Here is a 26,004-nt window from a genome sequence, read left to right on the forward strand (position 1 = left end):
AATTGTGCGTTCGAGTCAAGCACAATAGTCGAGCCTCCAAATCGGAGTGGGGAACTCCGGGTAGATGATGCTACCCCAGTTTAGGAGTTGTGACGTGTCCTCCCTGTCCAGAAATGCCTGGCAAAACACCGATTTTGACAGTAGACGGTTAATAATTATCAACAGTTTTCATAATTTCTGTACAGTTTTAACATGGTTGAGAAACTAGTTCCCCAGATGTCTCTTGAATGCAATAAGGAGCACCAACATTAGGTGACCTTGACGTGAGCTTGCTAGCTGCAATCATTGGTTGAAGAGTTATTCTAATTAGAAGCACTTGAACGTCACCAACTGGGGATCGCCTAGTTTCCGAGGGGACTAGAACGCACCACCACCCCCAGCTGTCAAAAAAAACATCAAACTTTAATCGTCCTTCAAGAAATACATATCTGAAGTTGATCCATTTTCACCACTTATGATGGTCGACACATTTGACTCGTTCATGTGTTGCAACGAGTACGAAGTATGAAGAGTCGGAAGCTAGCTCTATGAGTTTACGCGTATCACTTGAAGCAATCGTCTCCTGACTTCACCAGATTATATGGGCAGAAAAAGCAAGGAAGGTGAGCTGAAATGTATGCTCTTGTGTCTAGCCAGAGCTTATTGTATTCGTAAGTACAGTACTCGTTGTACAGTACTATATTCATGTTAACGTAGCTTTAACATGAACAAGGAAACGAAATTGTCTTGCGCATCTGTTGCGCAAACATTTTTTAGACTTTTCCCATGCGTTGCCAGCCAGCCAGCCAAACACTTTGATAGCTGTTTTCTCGGTATAATACAGTTACGCCATTATCAGTCAGTCATCTCTGTATTATGGTACTTTCAACTATAACGGTCCTGTATTGGAAACATCCAACTACCAACCTCTAAAACCGTATCAGTGAGCAATGTGAAGCACACCCATCATCACGTGATTCAGAGAAAAAAAAGTTACATTTTTGTAGAAGGAAGGGAGAATGGGGTTTTGAGACAATGTGACATTATTTATATGTCACTGATTTCTTCAGATTCTAAAACTGATGCTGATTTTCAGATGGATTTCGGAGTTGTGAACCGCACGGATTTCTACATTGGCCTTTCTCTGGCTATGAGCTCGAGCATCTTCATCGGAGGGAGTTTCATCCTGAAGAAGAAGGGTCTGCTGCGGTTGGCCAGCAAGGGGTCCATGCGAGCAGGTAAGCAATTGATCACTTCATGCATTTGCTAACATCATTGTGGTGGTCATAGCAAATCCAACTCTATATAGACCACAGTAAAACGTACTTTCTTTAATTTGGTATGATTTGTATGGCACCTCCATGGCCGAAGCTTGCAACATAATTTGCATTTCATTTTTATTTCAAAGGACAAGGGGGGTATGCTTACCTCAAGGAATGGATGTGGTGGGCAGGACTAATATCAAGTAAGTGCTGAATGTTTATTACCATTATTACCTGTTTACAATTGTTTCATTTGACCTGATAATCACCCATGGTGAAATGCACAGTACTGTACGTATTCTGTAACCCTGTAGTAGTACAATGCTTCCTGTCCTTCCTCGACAACATTGTGGTCTTTGTCTTCAAAGAGAAAGGGAGGTTGTTGTGGGCTTGGTATTTTTGCTGGTAGTCCTTTGAGATGATGCAGCACCCACACTTAGTCCTATGAAAATGAAACATTCCTCCAAAGAGCACATTTGCACATCATGTAGGCAGAATGAGAATGATTATTAAAACTCACCACCCCCTATATATACACCGTAGGGCTGTTTTCCCATATATCATTGCAAACTAATGTTGGCGTCTGTGTTCCAGTGGGAGCAGGGGAGGCAGCTAACTTTGCCGCGTACGCGTTTGCCCCTGCCACACTGGTGACGCCGCTGGGAGCAATGAGTGTGCTAGTGAGGTAAATGCCTGCCGACTTAGTTTCTGTATTGTTGTGTTGTCGGTCGTAACACATTTTCCTACCTAGGCCTCATAAATTGGCAATATTGTGCAGAACATTTACATTTTGTGGCATTTAGCAGACGCCTTTATCCAAAGCGACTTCCAGCAAATACATTTGTTTAAGTAAGTGAATCATCTATCCAACAGTCATCATAAGACAAAGTAATCAATGCTCACACCAGGGGCCATTGGCAGTCGTAATGGCAGAAGCCTTTTTTTTTTTTTTATATATATATATATATTAACAGGAGAGAACTTGTACAGGGGGTGAAGAAGTCTCAACATGTCCCTTGCAAACCCATGATGATAGAAATGATGATAACCCCCACAATACAAGCTCACTCTAATAGTGTTTGTTTTACCTTCCTCCTCCAGTGCTGTGCTTGCCTCCTATTTCCTGAAGGAGCGGTTGAATGTGCATGGGAAGATCGGCTGCCTGCTCTGCATCCTGGGCTCCACTGTGATGGTCATCCATGCCCCCCTGGAGGAGGAGGTGGTCTCTCTTAGTGCCATGGCTGAGAAGCTCAAAGACCCAGGTACATACAGTGCTGTGTGCAAGTAATGGGACATTCTTTGAGAAGAATGTATGTCAGTCTCCTTCAGGCCTTATTGAGTCCTTGCTTGAATTTACATTAGAACCATTTACAGTACCTATGCTTGTCCAGAGATCAGAGGTTAAAAAGCCACTGATCCAGCTTGTTAATGGACAAATGTAAGAATAGCCTATCCTGTAGATTGTTGCTGCATCAGCAGAATGAAGTTCATCTTAACATTCTATGATGTATCCCAGGATTCATTGCGTTCGCTGTGTGCATCGTGGTGAGCAGCCTGATCCTCATCTTCGCCATCGCCCCGCGCTACGGCCAGAAGAACGTGCTGGTCTACATCATGATCTGTTCTGTGATTGGCTCCCTGTCGGTGTCGTGTGTGAAAGGCCTGGGCATTGGCATCAAAGAGCTGTTCGCCGGCACAGCTGCTCTGAAGGAGCCCCTGTTCTGGTCTCTGCTGGTCTGCCTGGTGATCTGCGTCAGCATCCAGATCAGCTACCTGAACAAAGCCCTGGACATCTACAACACCTCAATTGTCACGCCCATCTACTATGTGTTCTTCACCACCTCCGTTATGGCCTGCTCCGCCATCCTCTTCAAGGAGTGGTTGAGTATGACCACGGACGGCACAGTGGGGACCGTCAGCGGCTTCCTCACCATCGTCCTGGGTATCTTCCTCCTACACGCATTCAAGGACATCACCTTCACCTGGGACTCCCTACCACAGCACCTGAGGAAAGGCCCTCAGGGGTCTCCCTGGGGCCACCAGCCCTACGTGGCCCTGCCCAGCCAGGAGAGCCAGGCGGAAGGGGAGGTCAAAGTGGCTAGAGAGCAGAGTTCCAAGGGGGGTTACCCACCAGAGAGTTCTGTGAGAAGGAATAATAGCTTTGTTGCCACTTAATATATACAGAGGCCAACCAAAAGCATTTCCCTCGGCCAAGATTTAGAATGTGTCTCGTTAGTTTAGTTTTCCTCAGACAAGTGCATGATATGTTGTGTTGACAGATTGACTTACACTGCAATCAGCACTGAAAAGATTTTGCCTTGCTTTAACTTTCATGCACTCAACAGTGACCACATAGAATTTTTTGGGGGGGGACCATATATATATATGCCATTTAGCTGACGCTTTTATCCAAAGCGACTTACATTGCAGTGAGTGCATACATTTCAGTATATATGGTCCCAGCAGGAATCAAACCCACAACCCACAACAAGCGTTGTTAGCGCCATGCTCTACCAACTGAGCCACAGAGGACCAAAGACAAAGAACCTCTTCATGGTCCATATACCAAAAACATTTGACTATGGTAAAAGGCATTAGAATTACAACATTTAATGTAGTAAGTTATAATAAACTGTCTGCCTTGTAGTCGAAATTAGTAGTATATAGTATATTGGAACTATGGAATGTTAATGTGTTCCTGCAAGAAATGTAGTGCCATTTATTTAATTATGTATGTATAAAACATACACAGTCTTTCTATTGGAGGACGGTGTGAACAAAGTGAATGTATACATTTTCAGTCTTTAGATTGAATTGTTTTTTAAATGAACGAACTAGTGCTTTCTACTGTTTTCCCACTGACTTACTGTATTATATACAATATTTATGTAGAATTGTCATGTAAATGTACTTTAAAAAAGGCCTTAAGACGTGTCCTACTTCATGTGGTTCAATCTTCTGTGTACGTCTCCAGAAGTGACTGACTTATGTAGGTTGAATGAAATCAGGTGGCAAGTTACTGTAATACCTCAATGTCATGCTTGTATGTTGATGATGGATGTGAACATCAGTATTAACTGGGGCACCCCTTATGAATGCATTCCTAATATGTTCAAGCTGTAAATTACTCTCACATAATCAGCAATTTATAACACACTGTGATTATTAAATAATTATGTGAATAAACTATCTTGAACCTGTTTGTTTTAAAACTCTTAATTCTTTGATAGAACTCTTGGACCCTCACTCAATCGCACAATACCAACGTCTTCAGTGTAATCAACTGTTAGCATTTCAAGTTTATGCATGACAGTGAGCAGGCAATGGGTCTTTCTTTTATTGCATATGTACAACTGAACAATTATTTTAGCCAGGCTTTTTCAAACAAGACACACTGTTGATGTGGTAATGCAGTAATGTCCAGTTGGCTTTCCAAGAAGGTGGTTGAAAGAGTTGATGACCCAGATGTCTGGCTCCTGCCTCAGAGCCTGCACATGCACTTCACCAGCCAGGGAAGATTTTATCATAGCAGACAAATGTATGTCTTATCACAGGCTTCTAGGATATGACCCATGAGGGGCTTGCATTCTATGTGTGACACAATTTCAAAAAAAATCAACATGAAGTTAGTCGCTACCGACCAGAATTTCACTTTTACATGCGTTATCTCTGTGTATGTCCCACTAGGTCCCATATTAGACTTGGTGACATAATACAAGGATCAATCCTGAGGCACTTTATCACCAACACACAGTCATACTTCATGTTTCTTTCCCCAAGTTGTTAGACAGTTCTTATTGCACCATACAGAAAGCTGGCGTTGCCATAATATGCCACAGTTTGAATCTGTGGCTGTCTGCATCTGTATTATCAGTCCTTTCAGTAGTATAGGCTTTGCTATTCGGACATGGACTCAGAGAAGGACCCCTTACTCCTCTGGGTCTGCTCCAGTCTGTTGAGGATGAACTGGCTAGTGTCAATGAAGCGCTCCACGCAGTTCACAAAGCAGATCTCTGTTCTGGAGTCCAGCTTTGGCCCAGGTTTGTCCATGCACTTCTCCTGTTGGGAAGACAGAGAGACATTCAGTACTACTAATTCATGCATGGACATGGAGTGGCTATGCTGTCATCAAAACGTACAATGTTTCAGGTATGTAACCTGCTGCAAGTGTACGTCACTCGTAGTATATACACTACACATGATGTAACTGGTAAATACTTTTTCATTGCTGCATGCACCAACGTGAAGAGCATCACACAACTGTTCTACGGCCATTTAGGCCACAAATAACATACTTGTAATGCACTGTACAACCAAGTGTTCTCACGGAAGATTGTCATGTCCGCTGTGTCATTAATTGTGTATATCTGCATGCTTTTCAGGCGCTCGATCGTCAGATGATTTTTGTGTGTTTTTTTTTTTTAAAAAGGGCAATTTCGATATTTCTGAAGCTTGTCTTACCCAACAGACTTCTGTCATCTGATGAACCAGCTGCTGAAACCTTTGTTTTTGGGATTCAACTTCGATGAATTGCTGAAGCTGAGGATCAGCTGCGGCTCCTTGGTTCTCCATGTTTTAACCCAAATCGCAAAGTAAATTGGATAAATTACAGGTACAATTTGACAATTGTCAAGTATTGATAATGCAGTTCCTGACCTTCACGTGTATGGATAGGCTAAAAGCACCACGGGAAACGGAAAATGGTCGGACCAATCAGAAAGTCCGCATGTAGTACCACTCATTTCAATTGGATGCGGGGATGTGCTTCACGAATGACGTGGACAAAGATATTTAGTGTTCAAGCTTCTCAACTTGTCTTCTGCACCCGGATGAGACTTTCTTTCTAGCGCTGAAGCTCAACGCTGAGCTTGTCCTGAATAATTCACACACATTTTCAATGAATAAAATGTATTTCTTTTTAGATTTCAGTGGATGGACAGACAGACATGAGGAATATTACATTAATCCAAATGAAATCCCAGAGAAACAGAAACATGAAATGTGCACACTGAAAGGTACTTTTTCCTCAATAATTTAATAAAACCACACACATATTCAATCAAAAGGTATTTCTATGTACAGTTTCAGTGGATAGACAAACACACATGAGGAATATTACTCTAATCTAAATAAAATGCCAGAGAAAGAAACATACTTTATTGGATGTAGTTTTAAAATAACATAATCTAATATGTATAATGGTTATAATAACAACAATAGTCATAGTCATAGTCATAATAATAATAATAATAATAATTCTACAATAACCCAATGTGTATTCAAAATACATTTTATATCTAGCACTTCCTCGATCATCAAAATCTTGAGTGGCAAGTAAAAGTTAACACAAAGATAACATATAAATATTCCTTCATTGCTCAGATGATACAGTATTTTACACATAGAAGTATTCACATTACTGGGGTTCTTGAGAGTATTCCCATATTCAACCCTACATAGCTCTGTAACATAGCTCTGCAAGTGTAGATAGCCTAACCTGGTTGTATCTACTTCTCCAGGCCTCATAATGGATGATGGCCCATAATGGATGCAGCCCAGAGGGAAATAGGTCTTGGGGTTTTCTCCCAGCATGAGGAAGTGGGTCTGTCCGGCAGAGGGAAGATTAATCTGTGATCTTAGTCTCAGCAAACGGTGTGACAAAATCTACTGGAGCTCATAGAGCAGGTCCTGAACTGTCACCGCCAGCTCCTGGAAGGTGGGCCGCTCGTCCGCCTTCTACGAGTACGATACAACAATAGAGACGCAACGTGAATGTGATTCACCAACTGTATAATATGATGGCATATTTGACATTCAAAAATATTCAGTGTATTTGCATTTGCTATCAGCCTTTCCATCAGATCTGCCACCAGTGTGTACGCCTACCTCAAGCCAGCAAGACGTCATGATGGCGTAGACCTTGTCATTGGCCAGCTGGGGACGATAGAGGCGCAGGCCCCGGGACACCTTGTCTACTATTTCTGTGTTGTTTAACCGTTCATAGGGTAGCCTTCCCAAGGTGTATACCTCCCACATTAGGCATCCTGTTGAGGACCGGGGAATATTGTCAGTGCATGTGAACAGATGAGAACTGAGGATGAAAAACAGAAGTAATCTAGACGTGACTGACCATAAGACCAGATGTCTGATTTGCTGCTGAATCTACAGTAGAGGAGGACTTCGGGTGGTGACCAACGGACCGGGAACTTAGAGCCTGCAGAGCTTGTGTACTCGTCATCCAAGACATACCTGAAATGAAGGAGAGAGGGGTTCTTTGAATTAGACAGAGTAGAAAGCAATGGATCACTGTTGTTTTTTGTACGCATGTTGATGTGCTTTGTCTATTGTGACATCAGGAACAAACTCTACCTGGACAGTCCAAAGTCAGTCACTTTAATGGTTCCATTGGTGTCTACCAAACAGTTTCTGGCAGCCTGAGGACAAGAGGTAATGTAATTGCAGTCCGACAATAGGACTGGCTGGTATAGTACAGCATGATACAGTAGGCTTACAGTACAGTAGAGTAGAGTACAGTATTACTATTGTAGTAGTGTGTCCCCTACCAGGTCTCTGTGGAGGTACTGATGAGACTCCAGGTAGGCCATGCCCTCGGTCACATCCTTACACATCTCCAGGAACTGGATGGGGGAGGGGTGCTGCTTCAGACCTTCACGGAGGTAACTAAGCAGGCAGCCATTAGAGAGGAACTCGGTGACTATGTAAATGGGCCTTTGTTTGGTGCAGACGCCGTACAGCTGGACCAAATTCTCATGGCGGAGATTCCTGGTTCAACCAAAAAGTGAACAGACTTAACAGCGGCACGTCTTGTATGCACGGTATCACATGACACAGTGACTCACTGAGTGCTTACATCATGACTTTGGCCTCCGCGATGAAATCATCTTCTGACATTGAGCCCTCTTTAATCATCTTGATGGCCACGTCATGCTGGCCCTGCCACTTCCCATATTTCACCACTCCAAACTGCCCGTTCCCCAGCTCCCTGATGAAGGTCAGGTGGCGAGGGTCAATCTCCCAAACCCCTGGAGGATTCAACAGCAAATGGATGTTATTATCTTATTATCCATTTATAATGAGGATATCTAATGGGGATATCCAGGCAAAGGCTAAGGTTATCATCATCTCAAGTTGTACTAGTTACAGTATAGTGCCTTGATAGGTTGGCAGTTACAATATGAGGGGTTGGCAAGGAAATTTGGTTATGCATTGTTAATAGCAAAGCATATCTCAATATCAATCATCTGACTCCAGGTAATTTAATTAACTCAATGTGCAAAGAATGAAAGAAAGAGAGAAGGAGAGTGAGGAAGCTACTTGCAAGCAATGGTTACTACTTGCAAGCAATGGTCAGACCCCAATACTAACTATACTAACCCTAACCACAACTCTAGAGACCTCTTCACAGAGGTCTCTAGATCAACAGCTGAGGCCACAGCGCAAGACAAAGAGAAAAAAACTTTACCTCAACATCCTGTCCTCATACCTGACTTCCAGCCATGGTATTTTAACTAAGAGCAGAGCAAGGAGAACCAACAAGACCTCACCCTATCAATTCTGTTCATATGACACCTCAGCATCAACACTTGTAAGATCACAGAGAGAGATCACAGTCATTTGGCCCATCGGGGGAAGGGATCACAAGAAGAGGGGCAGAATTTATGTCTCCCCCTTCAAAAGTACACTTTTTTTTTTGCTAGCCATGCACTTTGCTCTTGATATAGTCTCGGAGTCAGAGATTCTGTGTTTCCAAGAATACTCTTGTGGATATTAGACCCATACTCACCATAACCAAGCCCTGCTGTGGATGGGGCAATTTGTTTTCGGTTTGACACAATGTACTTCAGCCTGCTGACCATACCTGGTGTGGAACAGGCATAATAACACGTGGGGTCAACATTTGACAAACCTGTACTGTTGTGCAGAGACATATAAAGGGACACACCGAGAGGACAGGTGGTGTACCTGCTGCATTAAGTTGGTGATAGTTGATGAGGTCTAGGATGCTGCTGAAGTTGTGCTTCTCTGCCAGGTAGAACTGTCCTTGTTGGGTTGTACAGATGTTGTAGTGTCTGCAGCAACCCGCAGTTTCCCTAATCGGGGAACAGTGAACATAAACTGCTCATTACAAGGATATGGATTTAACAGATGATTTTGTTTTCATGGATCATGGACCAGAGAGTAACAAGTTGTTTAGTATAACCCAATATATAGTTGACTGACATTAAGGCTTTGAAAGGTAATGTAAAGAAAGATTAATCCTGGTTTTGCATGTTGAACATTTACATCTCTCTTCCTGTGCAGGCGACTGTTTCCGCTTTCAATATGTACTGCTGAGTTCTTCTTTTGGTGTGACTGCCCACTCATCGGTTGAGTCTGTGGATAGTACAGTTAGACCTGCACTGTTTGTCCAAAATGAACTCACCCTCCTTTCGTGAACACAGAGACTGTGTACTTCCCGGCTTTGCTTGAGTCTCGTACTAAGAAACCACCATCTTTGTTCTGAAAAAAAACGGGACAAAAACGACATATTTTTAGTCACAAACTCCAGATTACAGAAGATTATTCAAACTAGGGAGTAACTATGCATTGTCCCCCAGCAGCATTGACATCAAACTGCAAAATTCTATATTTTTGATAAGATAAGCTATTTCATACATGTTATCATATGGAAAACCAGTCGTAAGCAAGAGTAGTCTACATTCTCCATCCATCTCATCCTGTATGTCACAGCTTTGTAATTGGTTCATTTACCTCTGTCCTCAGTAGATTCTCTGCCTGGCTGCGGTTCATGTTCTTACAGTACCAGCTGGGAAAAGACAAGGTGACATGTGCATGATTTGACCATTACTCTAGGACTTCATACCAATGGGTATTATAGGAGGTCACGCAAGAGTGGGTTCTTCTGTAATTTAATCAATGGTTCAGTGATGTAATGAGTTGGGTGGTGTGGTGACTTAGTGCCTCTCTCTTTGATTCCCAGGGTCAGAAGGATTAGAGGGATTAGAGGACTGAGAGGACTAGCTGTAAACATATAATTTCTAATGCACATTGTCAGTGTATGACAGACAGGTGGTGTGATAATGCCATACTTACTCAAACCGCTCCAGTTCATTTCCAGCCTCCACTACGTAATTACTGGGAATATATCCTTCGTTCCTGCAAAGGACCACCCATACACACACACACACACACACACAGAGACACACACACACACACACACACACACACACACACGCACAAAGTAGGATGTTTGTTGTAAATGCAAAAGTATGAGACTTTTTTGGGTTAGGATGAATATTGTTATTTGCTACTTTATGTTCAAATGTCATGTCAAACATATAATATGCAAACATGTTGGAGACAACAGTTCCTGTAAGTTGTTGATGCCCCTTGACCCACATCTACTGATGACTTCATCCGTTCTCATCTCTATTCCCACACACACACACACACACACACACACACACACACACACACACAAACACACACTCTTGCCTCTCACCCATATTTGTCTCTGGCCCTCCACCAGTTGGAGTCAGACATCTCCAGGATGACGTACTCCTCGTCCCTCCTCAGTTCCAGATCCTGGGCCGTCACAGGTGTGTACTCGTACTCAGCGATTACCGCCATGCCCACGGAGGGGCCAGCCAGCTGGGGAGGCTGCGGAGGTAAAGGTCTTGCAGGTTTTTCCTGAGGATAGAAGACAACAGGAGCCCAATGCATTACAATGGATTATATGTCCTTCCCATATTAATCAAAGAGGCTAATTGACCTCTGTGTATAATTTGAGGACAGGCTATTGAAGACAGACCTCTTCTGGGGTAGGTGGAAGAGGTTTCCTGGATTTTCTCCGAGACCCCTGTGTTGAAAACCCTATCAAGGAAAAGGAGAGGGAAAGGACACTTTTTAGGAGAGGGAAAGGACACTTTTACTTAAATTGGTTGCATATCTCTCAGTGGTTAACTGGCTGTCTTTTACAGACAGCTTTCAAGGTGGCTGTCTTTTACAGACAGCTTTCGAAGAGGTTGCCCTCCACCACTGACCTCCATTCTTGGTCTCCAGCACCCTGCAGCCCACTGCCTGTTTGACTTCCTGTTTGCAGCAAAGCCACATGCCATCCACCCAGAAGCAGGGGTGGAACTTCTGCATCAGGTCCTTGTTGAAGCGCACCACTTGAAACATGGGCACAGGATGTGGGAAGACATTTACATTGGATCAACACTGGCATTTGCATAGCCACCTAGATCTTCCACTGTGGGACGGGTAGATTATAGGCACTGGGAAATGTTTATGGTATCTCACATGTCTGGCATTGCCTGTGCCTCCTCTTTGTCTTGCACTTTGAGTCGTTGTTCTTTACCGTCAGTGCACGTGGTGTATGATTCTGCATACTGACCTTGTTTAAGTCTATGTAGCCACGTCCTTCGAACATCGTCATTCTTGGCGAAGATGTAGAGTGGTCCTTCATCATAGATTATCTGTGGTAAAAACAAGTTGGAGGGGAACAGATACAGCCATGTCTTAAATCGGGGCAGGCCATTGACTTTGGTGCAACAGTGAAGAGGTGTCTTTTTTTACGTCAATAATTCCAGGTCTCAACATATTCGGTAGTTCCTGTGCCTGTTGCATGCCGTGCTGGTATGCCATTGGCTGCTTAGTCACCATGTCTGCTGCAGAAACACCTGCGCTATAATCGAAAGCCTTAGTGTCCCTTCTCTCACCAGATTTGGTTTCTATTCTTTATATTGACTTTCTGTGTGTTGTTAACCATTTATCTTGTCGGCTGGGTGAAAAATGTTCTCACTTAATGTAATTTCTGTTGTCTCAACGTGCAAGTTCTCTCAGGAATCCTCTACCATGTGTGCTTAGTGTAGACTAGAGAATGCAGTGAAAGCATGAGAGGAAGCACATTACTTATGCTTCATTAAATAGAGGTTTCAGTACAGTATGACAATGTTGATGCCACTCAGTGGGAGTAACAATACGTTTTTGTCCCACGGGACAAAAGGAGAAATGATAACCAACAGATACACATCAACAGGTCTGAGATCAGTGACTGTGCTGCTGCTGCTGCTGCAGGAAATTCTGAGCTACAGTAACTGACCTGGGATCAGGTACACTGGCTCACCCTCACCTGGAATGGATACTGGCGCTCTGCAGGGGCAGTCAGCTCAGGCTGCACCATCTCCACACACTTGATCTTATCAATATCCACTGTGCCCTTCAAACCTTTCCTTTTCTGGGTGGACAAGAGGGAAACAAACCAGTGAGTAGGAGACCAAGAGAACAAATGGAGCCATGTTACCAATGTCACCAACAAATAACAATACTAGGAAAGTGCTAGGTCAGTACAGTATAGGACTGGAAAATGTTTTTATTTGTTAGAACTTAACTGCTGACTTTGACTTGACTCTTACTATTATATTTACTCTTACTGGTGAGTATAATAGTTTGATATAACATTTGATATAACATTAGTGCAACACAAACGCACACACACACACACACACATATATATATATATATATATATATATATATATATATATATGGTAACATACCCCTTTGTCAAGATCATAGTCGTAATAGGATATCTTGTCTTGTGTAAGTACGAACAACCTCTCCTTGAAGTTCAAGGGGGAGGTCTTTTTCTTCTGCTGCGAGCGCTTTATAAATATCTCCTCCAGGATATTGTCTGACATGGTCTGATCAGATGAGTTCCTGCCTGCAGAAAAGGCATGCATTAAAGAGCAACTGTAAGATATGGAATTTGATTCATATGCAAAAGATTTGTTCAGTTTTCATTTTCCGTGTGGTCATATTTTGGTGTTGTAGAGCTGCAGTAGTTCCTCTCATTCTCAATGTGGAGATGCAAAAGAACACAAAATCATGCAAAAAATAAGTTGCCTGAAGTAGGCCTGAAATAGGGCCTCACATCCACCCAGTGTGGGTTATTTCACAGGTCTCAGAGCTGTGAAGCTGTGAAAAGTTGTTTACAGTAACACACAGTGCCGTGCACTGCAAGTTGAAGTGGTTGCAGCCCAGCCCGAGACACTAACCCAAGCTCAGCTTTGCATTCTCTAGTTTGTTTTTTTGAAAACACCAACAGGATTTTGGGATAGCAAGCTGATCCTAGCTCTGCGCCTAAGGGCAACCAACTCTTAAACAGCATACTTACTCTCTCGTCATGAGCTCTGAGCTGTGCCTCTACAGCGAGGGGGATTGTAGATCTGAGGACAGATAGAAACAGATAGATCTAGATCAGGTATCAGTGGTGATGATTAACCCCTGGTTTGCATGAGCCCTCCTTTCCATGTCAATGACACCCTTTGTTGCCAGTGTTTCCTCCTTCGGCACATCTGTTTCCTTTCGCCCCATCTTCCTGCTACTCTGTGCTCCACACCATTTGCCCACTTTTGTTCGCTACATATTGACGGGCTAATCGTTTCCCCTAATCGTTGTTATTGCAGATGATCTTCTGACAACATTCTGTTCAGGGAACATGACACATGGAGACAAAGTACACACTATCCTGTACTTTGTGCAACTGGTATGAGTTATGGAGGATAATCAAACCACACACACACATTACCGTCTATATCTAACCCTCAGAGGACCATTGCACTCTGCAGAGCTTGTCAACTACAGCGTCTACAGTATCACCTCCCACGTAGAACAAGGCTTCTATTGATTCCAGTGTTAGACGGAAGCTGAGAGTTTCACAGGGAGAGATAGCAGCATTTGTTAATTATTTAGGGATAAATTAACGAATTAATCGTTAATAAATTAATGGTTCCTTTGTGGTTACTGGTATGGTGTCTTAGATGATCCCACAGGCCAGAGATAGACTGAGCATTATCATCGAATAATGTTGAACATAAAGAATGGAAATGTGATAATGCACCAAGAAGAGACCACAGAGCCATCATTGTCATTAAAGCGATTGAGTAAACTGAGAGATTAAGCCTTAATCAGAAGATGCTACCAAGTATTGTGTCTACATCTGTATAATTCCCCCATAGAATAGACTATTGCCAATAATAATAATGAATCATTAATAATTGCCAATAATCAAGCTCAAAGATTACTTCATTACTTTGTTACTGGAATGATAAGACAGAGCTGTTTGCCACCAGCCCAAACTCACCCATGTCCTGGTCCCTTATATTATGGGTTATTGCTCCCTGTGTCTGTCTGTCTGTCTGTCTGTCTGTCTTTCTGTCTGTCTATCTGTCTGTCTGTCTCTACTGTATCGACAGTACTGTAAAGGTTAAGCTAAGCCTATTTTAAACACCTCCCGATCACTTCCTGCTTTCACATGCGCCTTCTACACCACCTCTGTCACACTCCGCTAACTATTATTTGAAGCAGTTTCTCTATATTTTCAGTACAGATGTCACATGTTAGCCACAACGCTTGCTATGTACAGTCAATTGTATTCTAATTTAGTGTAATGCTACAGATGTTTCTCAAATTCCACACCACAACATTTAATTACCTCTCCAAAGAAAGATATGTTATTTATACTCATGCAAGTTGGATTCAATTTAACTTTGATGCAAAGTAGAACAATTAGTACCAGTTTTCTTCTTTGAGGCTGCTATCAATCCTATCAATCGAATTATCTTGTATTTCAACAATCTTGTTCATCAGGGCTGACTGAAGAGCTCAGGGTTTTTCACAGAGTCACTTCGGCTGACACAGTAAAAATTTATAGGGAAGTTGCATCAGTGTTGCACTACAATGCAAAGGGAGAAGAGGCTCTGTTCAACAGGATCAGTGGAACTATAGCGGTTTGACTTGTCACTGTTGCATATCAAGAGGTGTCCCTGTTCTTCTCACGACATAGATGTAAAACAATATGTAAAACTGATAACTAGTCTACTACCCCTTTACTGTTTGACTTATTTGTTTTGATACAGTACTATATATGTATATATATGTATATCTATTAGAGGATATTTGAACAGGATCAGTGGCATTATAGTGGTTTAACTAGTCACTGTTACACATAAAAATGTGCAGCTCTTCTTCTCATGACACAGATGACTATTTTACTGTATGATCCAACATACCACCAAAGTATCTGTTTGTTTTGATACAGTACAATATACATAGTAGAGGATATTTGACGTCAACAAAGCAAATGATTTACTGCAGTACCTGTCAGCAGCAATACAGTTACTGAGACAGCCATAGTGAGGAGTAATGTGCTTTCTTGTTGGACATAAATTCATAGTAAAATGCAGAGACACAGCATCTATCAATAACACTAAATATGCCTCTATAGTGTCCATTAAACAATAGGAAGGATGGAGGAATGACAAGTTGATAATCGCTACAGTCCAGTGAATATGATACACTTTCTTACTTCAGTGCAATTTCTCTTATTTTGACACTGTCCAAAGAAATTGGTGGTTTGTTGATAACAGGAACCTCTAATTTTTTTCTTTCTGGACGTTTCCTGACAGATAAGTGTATGTGCGTGAGTGTGCTGTGTGCTTATGATGTGTACACACACACACACACACACACACACACACACACGCACGCACGCACACACACACACACACACACACACACACACACGCATGCACGCACACACACACACACACACACACACACATGCATGCACACGCACACATGCACGCATGCACACGCACACACACACACACACAAACACACACATATTGGCTAAATGTTTACTTTCAGAGGCTTAGACCTGCAACATCTATGCAATTTCTGCAATTCAGTGTAACATTTAGCCCCTTCCAAACCCTCCACTGTCTGGAACATAAGATTTAATATACAGTTAGTCCAAGACAAGCCTGGACAGTTGACATCTAGATGTGCTCAGAGATGAACAAGACTGATGTTTGTTTTTCTATCCCCAACTATTACAGATAACATTTGCATGAACAAGCAATTTGAATGAACACACAGCTGCTGCTTTGCATACAAGAGCGAAAGTCCCGAAAAATCAAGCTTGAGAAAAATCAATGGCAAAGTACCAATATCCCAACATCCATCAAAAACGAGAGTAGTAGCCTGTCATTATCTCCATTTCCTTTTCCTTGTTGAACCTTGATACAACAGAATTTTTAACCCTTGGATCTTCCAATATGAATGGCTATAATAAATAAGGCCTGCATGAAATTATATACGGAGTATCTATCTTTCCCTGAGAGTGACCCCATCTGCTGCTGAAGAACACCCAAGTGGCAAAGACTCCATCACTTACCTGGACACTCTCTCTCAGAAAGGCCTTCAAGGGAGTGACTGTAGACTGTGAAGTTGAGTATTGAGGCAATGGCATGGACCTCTGCTTTGGCTGTATGTACCTCTGCTTTGGCTGTATGTAGTTCCATGTACTCAGAGCGTAGCTGTAGGAGACTAAACCCCACCCAGAGAGGAATTCACTTCACTCAGTTCCCCTTTTGCTTCCTGCTAATTTTCATATCAGCTCTCTCAGGGCAGTTTTGGTGTTCAGTAAATGCGGGATAAACATTAACATACCAGTATCAGTACTCATGAATTGAGTACATAGTTTCAGTTTTTATCCAAAATGCTGAATTCTGTGAGGTGGTGGAGTCAGTTTAGCACCAATGATAATGGCCAGAGCAAAAAGGTGTCTGCTTCCAGGCAGTCAATAATTAAACTGAAATATCAAAAAGCTTAATTTATATGGACCTGCAAATTAAAGGTTAGGCCTGAACATTTTCAGAGGGCCTGAATAAAATGATGCTGTTAAATTGAGGAATATAACCTGCCCATGTCTCTGATAAAAAAAAACAATTATTAATTAATTAACTTATTAACCTTATTAACAATTGCACTACTATTTCAGGGGCACATCGGATGTATGCAGTATGATCAGTTTTGTAATTATAATTAAAATATCTTTGTTATGATAAAGAGTTGGCCATCTCGTTGCATTTATTTATCATCGTAGACTCCAGGCCGCAAGGTGGCAGTCTTACATACCGGAAGCAGCAGTTATACACCGCTAGGGCAAAAGCGCCTTTATTGGAGAGTGCTTCCGCCGCTAAACTTCCTCTTTCCTCTGCGTCGGCTCTGATTGCAGCCATGGTGAGAAATTCAACCACGAATACATTTTCTAAAATCAACTGTAATCACTCAAATATACGTATCACTGGTATGATTAAAAACATCGTATGTGTAAATGCAGCGTTAAGTGATATTTAAAGCCCATTATTAGTGATGTTGTATTTTGAAATCCCAATATAATTGTCTGAAAACAACTCAAGGGAAGGTCTATGAGGAGCAATACGCACGAATGGCTGTGCTGTCCCATTAAATACTTTGCCACATTTCTTCATACGATTACTTTCCTAGTGTCTGTTTGGTATTGCCCAGTATTGTTTGCTTTCTAATGATTCACATTCAGTGGTTGTTGCAGATTGTATGCATGCCTAAAAGATAAATTAGTGGGCTGGCTAGCTGTTTTGCTTGCTAGTCAGCAAGGCTAATGAGCTAACTAATGTTAGCCGTCAGCAGTGGCTCTGGCACGCCATGATGCGTCCAGCTCTTTCAATGAGATCGGAAGTTGTCAGGCTAGAATAACTCGCAGGATAAGATGTTATCTAGTTACCAGCTTCTAAACTCGAATTAGGAACAGATGGGTAGATCTAGCGTTGGTGCTATGCAAGCAAGCTACAATGACTATGCCGCTTTGTTGTTATTTTAGCATCCTCCTTTCCCCCTAGTTTTTCGCGACAACAGTTGGTTATGCTTATGTCTACATGTCGTAGTTAATGCACTGTACTAGGCATGTATTGCTTACGCTAACACTCAAATGTCTTGTCATAGGTCAACGTACCTAAGACCCGCAGGACCTACTGCAAGAAGTGCAAAAAGCACCAGCCTCACAAAGTTACCCAGTACAAGAAGGGACGTGATTCCCTCTATGCCCAGGGTGAGTCAACTCCGCATGTCTGTGTGTTGGACTGATACAATGTTGATCAGGTTGCAGTATGAACATGTTTAATACAAATTAACTGCCTTTGTGCCATGAGTAAACTTTTCTGTTCTGTTTGTCAGGTAAGAGGCGATATGACAGAAAGCAGTCTGGTTATGGTGGACAGACCAAGCCCATTTTCCGCAAAAAGGTAAGCCTGTAATTTGTGCGTTCACATTATTTTATTAAACATTACGTTTGTCAGTGTTGAGTACAATGTGTGTCCTGGATTACGTAGTAACAATGTATTTGCTTATTTCTCAGGCTAAGACCACAAAGAAGATTGTCTTGAGGCTTGAGTGTGTCGAGCCCAACTGCAGGCAGAAGAGGATGGTGCCCATCAAGAGGTGCAAGCACTTTGAGTTGGGAGGAGACAAGAAGAGAAAGGTAAGAGAGCCAAAGCTGTCAGTATGCACCTGGAGAACCTTAATGACCACATGTCAACTAGGCATGGGAAAGGGCAGTTTATTTGCAACCTTTCAAAGCTATTTGATCGTATAGAAGTCTGAAGCTGTAGTATTACTGATGGTGGTTGCAGCCATCTTGCTAGGAATTCCCTTAATGGTAAAATGCAGCTTTTTTTTCATGTGGACATCTTATCTTTGGTGAACCTCAGCTCATACAGGACAGCATCTTTGCTCGTTGTAATTCCTGGTTCTAATAACTAGATGGACTACCATAGTGGACCATGACTGAATCAAGTGTCTTGTCGATGATTGCAGTCTGAAGGCCCTCACTGTTTTATAATATGCAGCTCAGTAACTGAATTCTACGATTGTGATTTTGTTCAGTGGGGATTTGAGTGATTTTAATGCTTCAAACAGCCTCATTGAGGACTTCAGGTGTCACTATTTTGCGAACACATTTAGTTTACAAACTGGAATGAAAATGATGGTACTGGTTTGCTTCTGTTTACGTTTTCATGAACAACATTTTAACCTGGTTTTACTTCTTCTTTCAGGGCCAGGTCATCCAGTTCTAAGCGGTGGCACGATCTACTGGGCGCAGCTTTCGCTATTCTCAATAAATTTGTTGAAATGTACCTTTATCTTGTGTCTCCTTTACCATATGTAATGAATGGAGTCTGAATGAAAGTCCCAGTGAATATTCAAAGCCATGTTAGTATTGCTTGTTCTTTTCCCTGATAATTGACTGTCATTATATTGGCAAGGAGTCCCCTCACTTGCTCTCCTACGTCTGAACTAGTCCTGTATCAGAAGGGGAGATGAGAACTGATTGAAGTTCTGTTTCAAATGAATCCTTCTAGTGAAGAACCAAAAGGTGACATAACAGATTTGCTGTTAACATGAGCCATCCAGACTATACATTTACTGTACATGTGTCTTAACGTGTGGTAGTGAATTGAATTCATATCAACTTTAATAATGAAAGGGTAATTGTTGCGCATTGTGGAGCTGAAGAAATTAAGTAAATTATGCCATTTGATTTTATTCAAAATATAGTGTAAACGCTAAGACATGTCAGTACAATGAAACATAATTCTCTATCCAGTGAATTTGACAAAAACAATGATTTGTTCTTTAAAGATTAAAATCAACACACCTGCAGAATTGTTGAATTATAATTCCAGCAAATGTGGCTGTGTTGTGATGAACCTGCAAATTTAAAGTGCACTTATCCCCTGTATATTATGCAAGGATCCACACACTACAGAACTGAGTTGTGCATCTTAGTATTGGACATGTCCTGCCATTGCATAGCATGTTGGGTCTTGTAGTCTCCTTTGAGGGGAGTGACTGTCAACAAGGCTGTCCCTGAGGGGTTGACCATCACCATCAGTTTGCTGAGGAGGGTCTGGACCCCCATCTCCTGGTAGCTGGGCAGGGTCTGGGTGACGTTGCACTGGGGGGTGCAGATCTTCCAGCTCGGCAGAGTAGCCAGCGAGAGGGGGAAGCTGCGAGGACCACCGATCTCCTGCCTGTTCAACACTGCAAGAGCCAGCCTGCCCTCAGACAAGGGCCTCTCCCACACCTCAAAACTGACCCCCTATGGATCAAAGCACGAATCGCTTAGGTTTGACAGTGTAACTTACATTCACGTACCTTTATGCGCACTTAATTTGACAACTTGATACATCTTTTGGTTTTCCCATTTGTGATGTGGGCGGCCCTATAAGTTATTCTACGGACAGTTCTCTTACGACTTACTTCAGAATTCGATGTATTCTATTAATGACAGCCAAGCTGGCCTACCTTGACGGTGCGATAGCCCTGCTTGCCCAGCGGGTCCTGGTTGATGGCGATGACTCGTCTGTTCTGCAGCAACGCTTTGGACCGTGGACAGATGTCCCTCAGGTCGTTGGACATTAGCAGAGGGGCGGCCATGATGGCCCACAATGCCATCTGGGACTCCTGTTGGGCGTGACTCAACCCAAAGTTCCCTATCACCAGCTGGAGGAAGAGCAAAGTCAATGTCATGTAAGACATACAACTATTGAGGACAGAGGGACTTTATTGAAATGCTTACTCATACTCAGGCCACCTCAGGCTCACTATGCATGGTGGTCAACAACTGAAGAATTCATAGGGCTTATTTGGAGGTCTGTTTTGAACCAAATGATCATGTCAGGAATCACTTTTCAGTCCTCATTGGGTAGCAGACTCATACATACAGTAAGAAGACTGTAGCATTGGTTGGTTCCCTCAGGACTAGCCTATGAGTAACCTTCTGTTCCACCAGTAAGTGGTGAGTGTTCCAGTACCATATCAGGGTCGTTCCAGCCCCCTGGCCCAGCTGCTGGGACAGTTACATCCTGATGAGCAGCAGTCCAGTCTAGGATGGTCTTCACACTGCTCCAGGAGTCGTACACATCCGCAAAGTTACGCCACTGGTTACATGTCTCCCGTATGGCCGTGTAGTTGGGCTGGAATAACACAATTGCTATACGTTACAGCTGGTCTATGGTAGCTCTTTCACCTCATGTAACTAGGCTGAATGCATACCGAATTATGTTACACTGACTATAGTTAAATGTGTCTTGTGTGTTTATTTCATGAGCTAATGAAGTGAATTAAGGAACCAGATGAATAAAGGCCTAAACCACCTGCCTCTCACTTACAGTATGGAATGGCCACTCATACAGTGGCCACTCGCAGGAGTACAGGATACTTCTCCCGGTCTTGTTCAGGGCTCTCGACATGTTCATATAGCCTAGATTATTGCAAACGGAATTATCAGAGAATTTCAGTCGTCACAGGGGATACAGTCTTACACAATGGGTAGAATGACTCTTACAATAACTAGTTCATAGCCATTTCATTGATATCCTCCAGTCTCACCTTCACCCGCTAATGTCCACTTCATGTTGCACCCATCAAATTTGAGCAGGTCCACACCCCAGTCTGCGAAAGTCTGAGCATCAGTCTCATAGTAGCCCAGGCTCCCAGGGTAGCCTGCACACGTACTTGTGCCCACATCTGCATAGATCCCCAGCTTCAGACCCTTAGAATGGACCTGAGGAAACACACAAATAATAATTACCTTAGAAAAGAAAAGGTAATACAGTTGTTTCTGTTTGTCAGACCAGAAATGTGAGTTTTGAGTTGCAGTAGCGCATCAAAACCAGTAGATGGTGATATGGTACTATCACAGTTCTTTACGGCAGCTTTCCTCAGTAGTGTGGTATTCACTCTCTAGATCCCCTTTATACATTGACTATTCCCTTATACAAGAGATATCCCTTCTGGTATAACTTGAGGAAGGTCATACCTTTGTGAGACTTTGTGAAAGTGACAGAGAATGAAAGAAGCTTGATGGGTTTTAGGTCAGTGGCTCCATCTAGAGCTGACATTACATCAGTAGCCTATGTCATTCATGAAGTTGTCACACCAGCTGTTAGGGTAAGCCTACACACTCACATAGTCTGCCAGTTTCTTGATACCCCCAGGGAACCGCTTGGAGTCTGCCTGCAGGCGTCCTTGGGAATCCCGCTGGTGGGAAGGCCAGCAGTCGTCGATGCAGACGTACTCATAGCCAGCCTCCTTCCAGCCCTCCTTCACCATCACATCTGCCATCTGCATGTAGAGACGCTCACTGCCAGTGCAGTCAGAGAGACAAGAAGTGAGGACCCAATGCCACAAGTGATAATGTGAGGAACCGACATATTGCTTTAAGGTGTATTAATTTGGCATCTTATTGCTTGCTGGGCCGTTTGCTAATGCATTGTCCCAGTTTGTTATTGAGATGACAAAATCATACACAGATAATTGATTGTAGACCGACACTTAAGCAATCTGCAGCCCTTTTGTATGCCTAGTTACCTACTGGACTTTAGTATGGTAAACGGTATGGTAAACTGGGGAATGTATTAGGCTCATCATATAGCAATGCAGCAGCCACATATCTTACCTGATGCAATTATGGGGGTCCGAATCACAGTCGACATTACACATGAATCTCTCCCAATGCAACCAGCCCATTGTGGGTTTCAGCGCGAGACCATTGTCCAACGATTGAATTGGACAGATAAAAGCGCCGAGTGTAAATATGACCAGAACAACTGTACCCATTCTACATATGATTTGACAGATATAAGCATACAATCTATTTAACATTTCAGACAAGGACTGGGAAAGGTTGATTAACTAGATTCGGGTGAGAATTAAACGCAAACACGTCTATTTCCTCATGTTAACTGAGATCAGCCCTTTCGGATGTTTGATTTTAAGGACCAATCAAATGAAGATGCGCCGGCGCCGCTAGCCAATCGCGTGCTATCTGCACGACAACGAACAGGAACAGCACTCCTGTCACTTGATGTGCGCGTGTTTGCTTTCGCAAGAGTGTGTTCATTAACACATAAACAAACAGAAAAACACCAGCAACAAATGGCATATCAAGCAAACACACATTTCATTTTCATTTTGCGATTTATATTAGCCAACTGCCTCCACAAGTAGCCTACCTTGTATTTACCAGGTAATTAGTCCTAGGTGTATCGGCACTCTCTGCAACTTGCTTCAAATATTTTAACACAATCTGTTAATCCAAAATGAATTTATTACATCGGTTATTATTGTGTAATTACATTAACATTTTTGCCATGTTGTTTCTTATAAACACCTGTTGATTTTTATAGAAGTGCCACCCAAAGACACCCATTGGATAGAGCACATTGCCTCTCCTAATCTTTTCCTGAGGCTTGAATCACGAAAAGCACCACCAGAGAGAGCTCTGTAAACAAGTGAGGTAGAATTCATGAGCTGGCATAAACCCAGATTATCACAATAATCCCCATCCCTGTGCTGTCTGGGTCTAGAAAGGGAGCATAATGAACACAGTATCTGACCTTTCTGCAAATGTCAAGGGTGTGTGTTGCAACCTTAAACATTATCAGAGGCTTCACCCAGGGACAGGCCTGATACAAACAATTTGTCACTTCCTGTAGTTCATATCAAAGCTGGAGCAACGGCTTTGAGGCTCTAAATGTCAGATTTCAATTTTACTCGCCCCTCCTGATGGATGAACCAATCGATTTACTTGGTTACAAATCTAGTTTCCGCACTGTAAAAAGGATCTTGTTCACAGCCAGTGATAGATTCTTCAATTTTTTGTTTGTGGGATAACTATGAGAGTGGGGCCTAGCTATCCTGACACTGGTTGGGATTCGTGACAGATGGGCAGCCCAGGTCGTTGTTTGGCTGCTCCTTCCTACCCCCAAGAGCTGCTATCTCGATCCATCACCTTCCATTCTCCTGTCCTGTCACATAATTGAAGAGATTGTCACTGCTGACTTATGTAACTAACTTTGTTATGATGAAGTCAATAGGGACAGAATGAAAAAAAAAGAAGGAATATGCTGCTCCACAGGGGTTTGCTGTTGCATTATTGTTGCTATTCATCTTCACCTGATGGGGCAAACCGCCACAAACCCACCCACAAGACATTTCAGCTTTAGAGTATGAATGACCTCTTTAACCCAATGTGATATGGCAAGGACTCCACCATTATTAAATTCAGATTCTTTTGTCATGTGTAGGGTGTGTTTATTAAATGGGGCCCATTATGTATCCAACCATTCATGTGTCTGTTGGACATTTGTGTTACATAAGTGTTGATTGTGCTCATGTTGGCCACCACCAGTCATGTCCCATACCTGTGTGTAATGATCATGTGTATACTGTCACCCACAAGTAGTCCAGGGTTTCACTGTGCCATAGGATGTGTGTGTGTGTGTCTTTGTGTGGACAGCCTAGAGGTCCTGACCCTTCCTCTTCCTGGTTACCTTCCTGGATGATTGAGTGGCTTGAAATCCAACTGGTACCTGGTGTCCACCCCGGAAAGTAGCAACGTAGCCACTGCAGGTGTGCACAGACAGGTTTCATATTTTGTCACATAAATTTGTGAAAGTGGACAACGAAGTGCAAGTAAGTGGGAAGTTATTTAAATTGTGTCACAAATGTTTTTATTTGTGAGTATCGGCAATTATTCATGAGGGCAGAGGGTCTTGCCAGACTATGATGCATGTCTGTAGCAGGCACTCTCCTGAAAAAAAACATGTTTTTACATATAGGTCTGTCCACTTACACAGTGTTGAGAGCGAGGCGCTGTGAAGCCCCGCAGTCACTTCTCACAGGTTGCATAGAGCAGCAAGTGCATTTCTTGTGGGACGCACTTTTCATGACCAACCATGAATGTTTTCTTGACATACAGTATGTGTACCTGAATCAGGAAAAGCCCAATATGCCGTGATGTGTAGACTATGGCAGGATATAAATCAATATGGTATTTGAGAGATCTAATGATTACACATGTATGTTCAGTTGATGGTTGTCTTATGTGGTGATTATTCAAAGATAATTCATAGGACATTTCATTGAGGATTGAACAGACATCATGTTGTCACTGTTCTCAAGCCGTGCAGTCAGAATTGCACTTCCCTGTCCAACTTGATTCTTCTCTTGTGGATCAATTGGTAAGATCAATGTTTTTTTTCTTCCTTTTTGCTGGATGGGGATTTTTGACTTTATTGGATGTGATTTTGTTGCAGGAAAAGAGGCTTGAACCTTTTATTTTGATTTGATTTAAATTTTGTCTGAGCAGTGTTCGATTGATCTGTTTTTCTACTTTGATTGATCCACTCTGAGCCTTCTGGTGAATACATTTAAATGTACACGACATATGTGTCCTCCCTCTCTGTTACTGTTAGAGGCAGTGGTGAGCATACTTAACCAACCGTTATAATACTGTACATGGAGAAGGCTTGTGCAGGTTGGGAGAACAGGTTTGGTGAAAGGAAGACATTCAGTATGTTAGGGGAACATGTGAATTCCTCTCTTCAAAGTGTACTTACTGACATTTCAAGACAGGATGGCAGCTTGTTTCAATCCCAGTTGATGAATAACACCTGGTGTGGTATCAGAATGAGAAATTGATGGACACTTTTCAGGGACATGTACACACTGTTGAAATCAATTTGTTTTCTAATATCATAGTAATGTATTCGATGTTGGTCTCTGTTTCTTTGTAAATGCCCTGCAGATGTTTCATCTCTGTTTATTGTGTATTGTAGGCAAGTCATTTGTAAACATGAAGTGTCATAAATTATTATTCCACCTATACGATGTAAGAAACACTCATCTGCCTTTCAACCAGGTTGTCTATATGTGGAAACTGGCTTCTTCTTTACCTTACATCACCTACATGGAAGTCAAATAAATGTAACTGAAATACACTTATTTACAAGGATCGAAGGCAAACAAAGGGATACAGTGATTAAAATACACAAGACAACAAGTAAATAATA

At 42.4% G+C, this 26,004-nt stretch overlaps 5 protein-coding genes across 8 annotated transcripts; 2 read left to right on the forward strand and 3 right to left on the reverse strand.

Annotated features, from left to right (window-relative positions):
- Positions 1 to 254: 254 nt before the first annotated feature.
- Positions 255 to 4,441, forward strand: LOC310816025 (magnesium transporter NIPA2). 2 transcript variants are annotated; one of them, XM_083686031.1, is made up of 6 exons: positions 257 to 602; positions 1,076 to 1,217; positions 1,388 to 1,444; positions 1,836 to 1,926; positions 2,343 to 2,503; positions 2,758 to 4,441. In XM_083686031.1, exons 2-6 carry the CDS (start codon positions 1,076 to 1,078, stop codon positions 3,414 to 3,416), a joined length of 1,110 nt encoding a protein of 369 aa, XP_083542157.1. In that variant the 5' UTR covers positions 257 to 602; the 3' UTR covers positions 3,417 to 4,441. The 2 variants fall into 2 exon arrangements, with proteins under 2 accessions (XP_083542156.1, XP_083542157.1); XM_083686030.1 differs by lacking the exon at positions 1,836 to 1,926 and having other exon boundaries at positions 255 to 602.
- Positions 4,442 to 4,564: 123 nt separating this feature from the next.
- Positions 4,565 to 5,911, reverse strand: timm8a (translocase of inner mitochondrial membrane 8 homolog A (yeast)). Its single transcript, XM_083685879.1, has 2 exons — positions 5,703 to 5,911; positions 4,565 to 5,300 (listed from the first exon to the last, which is right to left on the reverse strand). The coding sequence occupies exons 1-2, from the start codon at positions 5,811 to 5,813 to the stop codon at positions 5,139 to 5,141; spliced, it is 273 nt and encodes a 90-aa protein (XP_083542005.1). The 5' UTR covers positions 5,814 to 5,911; the 3' UTR covers positions 4,565 to 5,138.
- A 346-nt stretch (positions 5,912 to 6,257) lies between these two features.
- Positions 6,258 to 16,620, reverse strand: btk (Bruton agammaglobulinemia tyrosine kinase). Of its 3 annotated transcripts, none has more exons than XM_083685547.1 (19): positions 16,503 to 16,620; positions 13,440 to 13,491; positions 12,823 to 12,986; positions 12,397 to 12,501; positions 11,659 to 11,740; positions 11,306 to 11,434; positions 11,074 to 11,135; positions 10,765 to 10,952; positions 10,356 to 10,418; positions 10,014 to 10,068; positions 9,685 to 9,761; positions 9,225 to 9,352; positions 9,046 to 9,120; positions 8,113 to 8,284; positions 7,805 to 8,024; positions 7,611 to 7,675; positions 7,372 to 7,490; positions 7,128 to 7,285; positions 6,258 to 6,977 (listed from the first exon to the last, which is right to left on the reverse strand). In XM_083685547.1, the coding sequence occupies exons 3-19, from the start codon at positions 12,961 to 12,963 to the stop codon at positions 6,906 to 6,908; spliced, it is 1,911 nt and encodes a 636-aa protein (XP_083541673.1). In that variant the 5' UTR covers positions 12,964 to 12,986; positions 13,440 to 13,491; positions 16,503 to 16,620; the 3' UTR covers positions 6,258 to 6,905. The 3 variants fall into 3 exon arrangements, with proteins under 3 accessions (XP_083541673.1, XP_083541674.1, XP_083541675.1); XM_083685548.1 differs by lacking the exon at positions 16,503 to 16,620 and adding an exon at positions 14,841 to 14,927; XM_083685549.1 differs by lacking the exon at positions 16,503 to 16,620 and adding an exon at positions 14,409 to 14,493.
- Positions 16,621 to 17,299: 679 nt separating this feature from the next.
- rpl36a (ribosomal protein L36A) lies at positions 17,300 to 19,281 on the forward strand. Its single transcript, XM_083686565.1, has 5 exons — positions 17,300 to 17,350; positions 18,092 to 18,197; positions 18,323 to 18,390; positions 18,504 to 18,626; positions 19,201 to 19,281. Exons 1-5 carry the CDS (start codon positions 17,348 to 17,350, stop codon positions 19,219 to 19,221), a joined length of 321 nt encoding a protein of 106 aa, XP_083542691.1. The 5' UTR covers positions 17,300 to 17,347; the 3' UTR covers positions 19,222 to 19,281.
- A 391-nt stretch (positions 19,282 to 19,672) lies between these two features.
- Positions 19,673 to 22,892, reverse strand: gla (galactosidase, alpha). The gene is made up of 7 exons (XM_083686564.1): positions 22,608 to 22,892; positions 22,118 to 22,292; positions 21,539 to 21,713; positions 21,319 to 21,410; positions 20,962 to 21,123; positions 20,453 to 20,650; positions 19,673 to 20,246 (listed from the first exon to the last, which is right to left on the reverse strand). Exons 1-7 carry the CDS (start codon positions 22,811 to 22,813, stop codon positions 19,908 to 19,910), a joined length of 1,347 nt encoding a protein of 448 aa, XP_083542690.1. The 5' UTR covers positions 22,814 to 22,892; the 3' UTR covers positions 19,673 to 19,907.
- Positions 22,893 to 26,004: the final 3,112 nt, after the last annotated feature.

Source organism: Argentina silus (genome assembly GCF_951799395.1).
Source record: "Argentina silus genome assembly, chromosome: 15".
In the NCBI taxonomy this organism is placed as follows: Eukaryota; Metazoa; Chordata; class Actinopteri; order Argentiniformes; family Argentinidae; genus Argentina; species Argentina silus.